The following is a 10,603-nucleotide window of genomic DNA, read 5'->3' as shown; positions in this document are numbered from 1 at the left end:
TTTTACCGCCAAATCTCTGTGTGAAAAACCACTCCCCAGCACCAAAAATATTTCAGAAACGATGCTCTCGGTTCTTGTCGAAACAACACAATGGACTTTTGCGCTTATATTGGCGGGAAACTGACTTCAGCTGTCAAGCTTTGCTACAGTTTTAAAAATGGTCACATCAACATGACCCCTTGTTGTCGACAAAAAGTCACCTATGGCGGTGCAAAGTCTAATCTACTAAAGTTGCCCATGGCTGTGAAAGAGTTAAAACCCTACTGGCGCTGTCCCTTCGTTCTGTATTTTTCTAGTGGCTCTTTCTAATGCCATGCACCCTCCACTGATCCTCTCCCAACCCCCATTTTCTCTCTTCCAACTCTCCCTCCCTCCCTCTCTCACACTATTTCTAATACGTGGTGGAAGAAAGCTTCCCTCTTCAGAACACTGTGGGCAGCTTAGCGAATTAACAGGGGTGGCGAGTTGGGGGGGAGGGGAGAGAGAGAGACAGAGAGAGAATTGCGCGGTTGTTAACCCCCCCGGTTTTGTTGTTGTTGTTCCCCCCCCCCCCCCCTCCATTATTTCTAGATGTTTATCTTCTCTCTCTCTCTTTTTTCTCTTTTTATGCTTGCAACGTCAGTAACTGATTATTCTTTTTATCCCTGTGGTTACGATGTCGTTGTTGTTGTTTGTTTTTTTCGTTGTTGTTGGTTTTGTTTTTTTGTTTTTGTTTTGGGTTGGTTTGGTTTTTCTTGTTGTTGTTTTGGGGGGGAGGAGGGAGGGGGTCGAAGGGGGGGGGGGGGTGATGCTACTTTGTTGGGTAATTGCTAATTGCCTGTTCATGTAACACTGCTGGGTAATTGTTGATTGTTCGTGTAACACTGCTGGATCATTGTTTATTGTTTCTTCATGTAACACTGCTGGGTAATTGTTGATTGTTTGTTCATGTAACACTGCTGGGTCAGTGCTAATTGCCTGTTCATGTAACACTGCTGGGTCATTGTTGACTGTTCATTTAACACTGCTGGGTCATTGTTGACTGTTCATGTAACACTGCTGGGTAATTGTTGTTTGTTCATGTAACACTGCTGGGTCATTGTTGTTTGTTCATGTAACACTGCTGGGTCATTGTTGTTTGTTCATGTAACACTGCTGGGTCATTGTTGATTGTTCATGTAACACTGCTGGGTCAGTGCTAATTGCCTGTTCATGTAACACTGCTGGGTCATTGTTGACTGTTCATGTAACACTGCTGGGTCATTGTTGACTGTTTGTTCATGTAACACGGCTGGGTGATTGTTGTTGATTGTCGATATTACATAGCTGGGTTTACGTTGTTGATTCTCGATGTTACATAGCTGGGTTTACGTTGTTGATTGTCGATATTACATAGCTGGGTTTTCGTTGTTGATTCTCGATGTTACATAGCTGGGTTTTCGTTGTTGTTTGTCGATGTTACATAGCTGGGTTTTCGTTGTTGATTCTCGATGTTACATAGCTGGGTTTTCGTTGTTGATTGTCGATGTTACATAGCCTGGTTTTCGTTGTTGATTGTCGATGTTACATAGCTGGGTTTTCGTTGTTGATTGTCGATGTTACATAGCTGGGTTTTCGTTGTTGATTGTCGATGTTACATAGCCTGGTTTTCGTTGTTGATTGTCGATGTTACATAGCTGGGGTTTCGTTGTTGATTGTCCATGTCACAAAGCTGGGTTTTCCTTGCTAATTATCGATGTTACGTAGCTGGGTTTTCGTTGTTGTTTGTCGATGTTACATAGCTGGGGTTTCGTTGTTGATTGTCCATGTCACAAAGCTGGATTTTCCTTGCTAATTATCGATGTTACATAGCTGGGTTTTCGTTGTTGTTTGTCGATGTTACATAGCTGGGTTTTCGTTGTTTGTCGATGTTACATAGCTGGGTGTTCGTTGTTGCTTGTCGATGTTACATAGCTGGGGTTTCGTTGTTGATTGTCCATGTCACAAAGCTGGGTTTTCCTTGCTAATTATCGATGTTACGTAGCTGGGTTTTCGTTGTTGTTTGTCGATGTTACATAGCTGGGGTTTCGTTGTTGATTGTCCATGTCACAAAGCTGGATTTTCCTTGCTAATTATCGATGTTACATAGCTGGGTTTTCGTTGTTGTTTGTCGATGTTACATAGCTGGGTTTTCGTTGTTTGTCGATGTTACATAGCTGGGTGTTCGTTGTTGTTTGTCGATGTTACATAGCTGGGGTTTCGTTGTTGATTGTCCATGTCACAAAGCTGGGTTTTCCTTGCTAATTATCGATGTTACGTAGCTGGGTTTTCGTTGTTTGTCGATGTTACATAGCTGGGGTTTCGTTGTTGATTGTCCATGTCACAAAGCTGGATTTTCCTTGCTAATTATCGATGTTACATAGCTGGGTTTTCGTTGTTGTTTGTCGATGTTACATAGCTGGGTTTTCGTTGTTTGTCGATGTTACATAGCTGGGTGTTCGTTGTTGCTTGTCGATGTTACATAGCTGGGGTTTCGTTGTTGATTGTCCATGTCACAAAGCTGGGTTTTCCTTGCTAATTATCGATGTTACATAGCTGGGTTTTCGTTGTTGTTTGTCGATGTTACATAGCTGGGTTTTCGTTGCTAATTATCGATGTTACATAGCTGGGGTTTCCTTGCTAATTATCGACGTTACATAGCTGGGGTTTCCTTGCTAATTATCGATGTTACATAACTTGGTGTGCTGAGTTGGCCATTGACGAGATTTGGTTTGTTCCATTTTGACTTGTTTTTATTCATTTGTTTCTTCTCTTTTTTTGACACATCTTCAAGAAGCCAGCACCGAGCATCGTCAGGCTCTGACCTGGAACCCCCAGGGGAAAGGTAAATGAAGGTCTGTCCTGGAACCCCCAGGGGAAAGGTAAATGAGGAAGGTCTGTCCTGGAACCCCCAGGGGAAAGGTAAATGAGGAAGGTCTGTCCTGGAACCCCCAGGGGAAAGGTAATTGAGGAAGGTCTGTCCTGGAACCCCCAGGGGAAAGGTAAATGAGGAAGGTCTGTCCTGGAACCACCAGGGGAAAGGTAATTGAAGGAGGTCTGTCCTGGGAAAGGTAAATGAGGAAGGTCTGTCCTGGAACCCCCAGGGGAAAGGTAATTGAGGAAGGTCTGTCCTGGAACCCCCAGGGGAAAGGTAATTGAGGAAGGTCTGTCCTGGAACCCCCAGGGGAAAGGTAAATGAAGGTCTGTCCTGGAACCCCCAGGGGAAAGGTAAATGAAGGTCTGTCCTGGAACCCCCAGGGGAAAGGTAAATGAAGGTCTGTCCTGGAACCACCAGGGGAAAGGTAAATGAGGAAGGTCTGTCCTGGAACCCCCAGGGGAAAGGTAAATGAGGAAGGTCTGTCCTGGAACCCCCAGGGGAAAGGTAATTGAGGAAGGTCTGTCCTGGAACCCCCAGGGGAAAGGTAATTGAGGAAGGTCTGTCCTGGAACCCCCAGGGGAAAGGTAAATGAGGAAGGTCTGTCCTGGCCCTGGTATGGATGAAACAAGATGGGAGGAGAAACACAAAAGCTGAAGCGACAGTGAAGCTGGACAGACAGCAAAAAAGAAAGACAGCCCCATGTTGTGTACGGAACGAACTCAACACGCCACTTTGCGGGCCTCTAAAAAGGCTTTTATTAATGAAGCAAGAAACTTGGCTTTGGTCACATAGATTTGGTTGGGGGAGAGACTGCAGGCAAAGATTACAACAACAACAATAATAATAATCATCATCAGAATTAATAATAATAAAGAAATAAATAGATCAATAAAGAAATAAATAGGTCAAATAGATCAATAAAGAAATAAAAGGCGTCCCCAACGTTATTTCTACCCGGTTTTATTTGTTTTCCAAAGCAGAAAACGCTCCCGCCTCAGACAGAAATAAACCCCTTCCGAGAAAGAAAAAGACTCAACACCATGTGTGTGTGTGTGTGTGTGCGCGCGCGCGCGCATGTTGGTGTACATGTGTACTGGTGTCGCGCCCCGACCCTCCTGGGACGGGACCTACCTTCTCACACAGAAGGAATCAGGAACTTGAAAGGGTAAATAAAGTTTTATTACACGACAAACAATTGCAAATACAAAGAAATGACAATAAAGAAAACCCCCAAACAAAAAGTATACTGTCACAAACTATGGCATACAGCCCTCATGCAATCAAAGCACACACATGCAAGCGCAGACACACATACACACACACATACTCATGATCACACACACACACAAACTTGGATCCCGAGTGATGACTAATGATGAAAGTCGATGTCCCTTCTGAGAACGTGAGGGAAAGAAGGGGAGGGAACAAACACAAATCTTGACCTCTCCCACCTACCCCTACCGCAAACGGTGAGCGGCACTGTTGAGGGGGCTGGCGGAAAAGCTGGAGTGATGAAGTTCGACAAAAGATGATAAACGACGATGCTGCGACGAGGGACGATGAGGGACGACGATGAGAAGATGGACGCACGGGTGATGTTCGGGAAGGGTCAAAGGACGCAACTGGGCTGGGAAAAGGGAAACAAGGGAAAAGGGACGAAAGGGAATAGCTGGGCTGTAACGTCCACGCTCAACCCAGGACGCTATTGGAGTCTGGCGAAGGGACGCTGCCAGTCTGTCGTCCCAGCAGACTCAGGCGGGGAGGTACCAGGAACAGGAACAGGGACAGGAACAAGAACAGGGACAGGCCTAAAAGGCCAATATTACTATGACAGTAATATCACAAACTAGCATAAACATCATAACGATTTTAAGACTTAATTCAATTACGTAATAAAAAAATCTGCTTTAATCACTACACTTGGCAAACACGGCTCAGTTCCAATAAGTGGTTTATATAAAACCCAACCAAATGCAAAACAATAACTACTACTACCACTACTGCCACCACTACCACTTCTACTGGCACTACCACCACCATTACTTGGGAAATGAACTTATCCGAGACCTATTACAATACGGGGAAAATTACAACAATGAATTTTACTCAAAATCCCCCATAATACTAGGACGAGTAATGATTTAATACAGTGCAGCAAGAAAATCAATTAACCACGTATAACATCAAACCAGCTAGCCAACCACTTTCACACTTTACAGAATCATTTCGAAAGAGACCCCTTCCTATTTATCCAATGTAGCATTCACACACACAAAAAAGAACGAGAACATTTAAACGTTTAACTGAAGACAAATACTGGCTACTTACATGGAACAACTTGTTCCCCTGGTGGACTTGGCTAGTCAGGGAAACCCAACTTCAACACACACAGGTGTTATACACAACTGGGCAATACATATTGCCACACCCAGAACATCCACATGGGTGTTACTCTTGAGAGCTCTACCGCCCGTCTGCCTTCCAAAAACCAGTTTTAAAAATTCAGCTGATGCTGCCCTGAGTACAGCTTAATGGAAAAATAAAAACCCAGCACGTGAAAACCCAAGAAATGACATATGAAACTCAAGCACAAAACCAACAGGCGTTCGAAGTTTATACATTATACAAATCCATCCACACACAGGCACACGAAATAGGAAAAAGGTCAAAAAAATGTAATCCATCTCGCGACAACTGGTATGGACAAATGTTTGGAACAGCAAATGTATTGTCACAGTGCCACGCATTCCAGTTCAAAGTGACAATGGGATCGTTACTTTGATTATCCTTTCATCAATGCATGTGTGGTAGGTTTCTTTCGTTGAACGGCTGGTTTGATCAGCAAATTTTTATGTTGAATAATCGCAACTCTCGTTGCTTCGCTTACATTCTTGACTGTTACATGTTTATAGTTGAGAGAGAGAGTAAAAATCAGATCAGAAAGCCGTGTGTGTGTGTGTGTGTGTTTTGTCTGTGTCTGAGAGTGCATCTACGTTCCAGTCTGTGGGTAAGCCCCTGTATCCCTATAACACTTCTGACAGTGTACATGCATCTGCTTGTGTGTGCGCGTGCGTGTGTGTTTGTATTGGTGTGAACTGGTGTTTGGAATGGTAATATTTTGTATAAGTTTTATGCATTCCAGTTCATATCAATAAGCGGATGTATTAGTCATTCAGATGAGACGATAAACCGAGGTCTCGTGTGCAGCATGCGCTTAGTGCACGTAAAAGAACCCACGGCAAAAAAGGGTTGTTCCTGGCAAAATTCTGTAGAAAAATCCACTTCGATTGGAAAAACAAATAAAACTGCACGCAGGAAAAAATACAAAAAAAATGGGTGTCCCTGTAGTATAGCGACGCGCTCTCCCTGGGGAGAGCAGCCCGAATTTCACACAGAGAAATCTGTTGTGATAAAAAGAAATAAAACTACAAAGTTACATCAGCTTTGACCCGTTCATTTCTTGCAGACTGGGGCATGACGTCATGAGATATGACGTATTGGGCAATGGGTATGGGTGGTGGTGACCTTTCATGGGCGCAAACATTAGGTTGATGTATTAGAGGATTCCACTTAAAAGATGTTGAGTAAAGCCAGGAAAATTTACTGAAGAACACGTTAAGCCGCTGGCCTGGGCCAAAGAACTGTGTTAATTTACGCAATGAGACAATTTAGGTGAGGACGACTTCAGCAGAGGCAGTACAAGGGAAACATAAATGAAAAAAACAACAACCAAAAACAAAACAACAACAACAGCTTTTGCACACACAATCACATGACTTCAGCACACATTCCATACCGACACACACACATATCAAGTGACTTGAGCACACATTCCATACAGACACACACACACAAGTGACTTGAGCACACATTCCATGCCGACACACACATATCAAGTGACTTGAGCACACATTCCATGCTGATACACACACATCACGTGACTTGAGCACACATTCCATGCTGACACACACACATATCAAGTGACTTGAGCACACATTCCATACCGACACACACACACACATCAAGTGACTTGAGCACACATTCCATGCCGACACACATGCACATATCAAGTGACTTGAGCACCCATTCCATGCCGACACACACACATCAAGTGACTTGAGCACACATTCCATGCTGACACACACACAATCACATGACTTGAGCACACATTCCACACCGACACACACACATATCAAGTGACTTGAGCACACATTCCATACCGACACACACACACACACCAAGTGACTTGAGCACACATTCCATGCCGACACACACACACATATCAAGTGACTTGAGCACACATTCCATACCGACACACACACATATCAAGTGACTTGAGCACACATTCCATGCCGACACACACATACATATCAAGTGACTTGAGCACACATTCCATGCCGACACACACATATCAAGTGACTTGAGCACACATTCCATGCCGACACACACACATCATGTGCCTTGAGCACACATTCCATGCCGACACACACACATCACGTGACTTGAGCACACATTCCATACCGACACACACACACATCAAGTGACTTGAGCACACATTCCACGCCGACACACACACACACACACATCAAGTGACTTGAGCACACATTTCATGCCGACACACACAATCATGTGACTTGAGCACACATTCCATGCCGACACACACACATCACGTGACTTGAGCACACATTCCATACCGACACACACACACATCAAGTGACTTGAGCACACATTCCATACCGACACACACAATCACATGACTTGAGCACACATTCCATGCCGACACACACACATCACGTGACTTGAGCACACATTCCATGCCGACACACACACACATCAAGTGACTTAAGCACACATTCCATGCCGACACACACACACATATCAAGTGACTTGAGCACACATTCCATACCGACACACATAGATCAAGTGACTTGAGCACACATTCCATGCTGACACACACACACATCACGTGACTTGAGCACACATTCCATGCCGACACACACACATCATGTGACTTGAGCACACATTCCATGCCGACACACACACACATCAAGTGACTTGAGCACACATTCCATACCGACACACACACACACATCAAGTGACTTGAGCACACATTCCATGCCGACACACACACACATATCAAGTGACTTGAGCACACATTCCATACCCACACACACACACATCAAGTGACTTGAGCACACATTCCATGCCAACACACACACACACATCCCGTGACTTGAGCACACATTCCATGCAGACACACACACATCAAGTGACTTGAGCACACATTCCAGTCCAGCACTGCCCAACACTCATCAACCCAATCCAATCCACACAGCAATCCATTTCAAAGACCAAAACTAACACAAAACAATGAAGAAAGTGAGAAACTTTCACTTCCTTATTAATAATGTTTCATCATCATACATTTCATTGTTAAAAAAAACAAACCCTGCACATTTCTACAGTGACGTTACATGAGCGCAACGAATGTATATTTCTTCAACATGTTTTATTCACAAGTCAAATCTTGATACAATGAACTAACAAAGCATGAACACTTTCATCATTGTTCCTTATGATTGTACACCTTTTTGTTTTTTTAAGTTCACACTGATTGTACGTTCTTAGACAAGCTGACAACCGATGTATCCAATTAAAAAAATGAATGTAGAAAATGACACTTGTTCACAACTGATGAAACGGGGACAAAACTAACACACAACATTAAAAACAAAACGAAAAAACAAAGAAAAAAAAAGTTTATTCATTTCTGTTGGAAATGATCCATCATATGAACACAATGACTTCTTCCCAACTGAAGTCAGTCAAATTTCTCCCCATGCTGCGATCAAAACAGGCACATCCTTTATCCCTTCATGCAGCATTGACGTGAAAAAATAACAGGGTCACCCCCTGGATCAACACACACACACACACACCAAAATTCTTCTTTTGATGTATGCAGATATCACACTGGTTTGTGATTGATCTCCAGAAGAAAATTGAATGTCTTGAACAATACTGTCGTATATGGGGCCTTATAGTGAATATGGATAAGGCAAAGGTAGTTGTTTTCAAGAATGATGATTTTCTTAGAGATTATGAAAAGTGGTTTTATGATGGTAGTCAGATCAAAGTCAAACCCAGTTGCAATAACTAAAGAGTGATTTTTTCTGCCACATTAAACTGGTCCAAAAGTGTTGATAACCTTTTGGGAAAGGCACTCTGAGCCATAGCAGGGATTAAAAGACTGTATTTCAAGTTACAATGTATGCCAGCTGATACAATTTTCAAAATCTTTGATGTCAAAATCAAACAAATTTTGTTGTATGGCTCCGAGATATGAGTTTCCAGAGCTATCAAGCCATCAAAAACATACAAATAAAACAATGTACATTTATTTTGGGTGTGGGGTAGAGATGTTAAAAATAACATTGCCATTGGAGAGTGTGGTCAACTTCCCATTTATGTTGATGCTTTAAATTATGTACAGCTGATCAAATACTGGTGTAGACTATCAATTTATCCCAAGACCGATACCCAAAACAATGCTATATTACTCATGCATGATTACAATGGAAGACACAAATGGGTGAATCAAGTACGGACTATATTGTGTAAATTTGGATCCGGGTGTGTATGGGCAATGCAAGATGCGGGTAATATTGAGTATTTTCAAAGGATCTTCAAGGACAGACTAGAAGATGATTTTCGCCAATGCTGGCATGACTCTGTTGTGAAAGAAGGTGATTACTGTTTATATCATCCAGAAATTATAAGAGCTAGTTACATTGGTGAGTTAAACAATCACAAGTATCGTCGTGTTCTGCGTCTGATTAAGCGTAATCGTCTAGCATTTGATGGAATCCCTTGTTTTGGTAATTGTCAGATCCGATTTTTAAATATTGTAATTTGAATAGTATTGAAGATCTTGTACATTTTCTTTTTGTTTGCCCCAGATATGCAACACTCCGTAAAAGATATATACCACTTTATTATCACCGTTTTTCATCATCTTTTAAAGTTCAGTTGCTATGTAGAAACCTGAGTGGGAAGTTAGCCTTCAAGGTTGCTATGTACATTTGTGGATCTTTGAAACTCAGATGCCTGTATGCTCACCTTGTGCTGCTTATACCATGTAGAATTTCACTTCTCCTGTCCATATGGGCCAGATGGCCTGAAAAGACTGCATTAAAATTGTTGTTATTATTATCATTTATTGTTATTACAAACACACACACATGCCACCAACATCAACACACACAAACGCTCTCTCTGAAATCAGATCTCCCATGCTCACTCTCCTGTCAGCTGACACTTCTTTCTTTTTTATCACCTTCACACATTCAATCGCTATTTCTAACGTCGCCAACCACACACACCTGCCTCCCCCCACTACCCCCCCACAGGAATGAAGGCTTCTCTGAAGCTGCCTGCTAGCCCAGCTGACCCCAGCTCACTGGGTGGGCAGGTTCTCGATGGGAATGGCGAACTTGAAGTCTGTGGGGAAGAGGTCTGAAGCACGGGGGTACATGGACTTGTAGGACTGACGGATCGTCACCTCCGCCACCCCGGCGATTTCCCCAATCTCTGCAGAACAGACCACACAGCGGTGTACATGTCATGCATATATGTATGTGTGTGTGCATGTGTGTGTGTGTGTGTGTGTGTGTGCGCGCGCGCGCATTTGTGTATGTTAATACCGTTTTATGCTCAGGCTGAAATGCA

At 43.1% G+C, this 10,603-nt stretch overlaps 1 protein-coding gene across 1 annotated transcript in view; it reads right to left on the bottom strand.

Moving 5' to 3' along the window:
• Positions 1 to 3,606: 3,606 nt before the first annotated feature.
• The window catches only part of LOC143290025 (transcription initiation factor IIB-like), a 42,462-nt gene continuing 35,465 nt past the window's right edge, over positions 3,607 to 10,603 (bottom strand). Inside the window, exon 10 of the mRNA XM_076599357.1 lies at positions 3,607 to 10,465. Within this exon, the coding sequence (XP_076455472.1) occupies positions 10,332 to 10,465 (134 nt within the window). The 3' untranslated portion in view covers positions 3,607 to 10,331. The remainder of the gene's footprint in view (positions 10,466 to 10,603) is intronic.

Source organism: Babylonia areolata, chromosome 14 (assembly GCF_041734735.1).
Source record: "Babylonia areolata isolate BAREFJ2019XMU chromosome 14, ASM4173473v1, whole genome shotgun sequence".
In the NCBI taxonomy this organism is placed as follows: Eukaryota; Metazoa; Mollusca; class Gastropoda; order Neogastropoda; family Buccinidae; genus Babylonia; species Babylonia areolata.
Note: the sequence above shows the minus strand (reverse complement) of the source record. Positions and strands in the feature narration are given on the sequence as shown.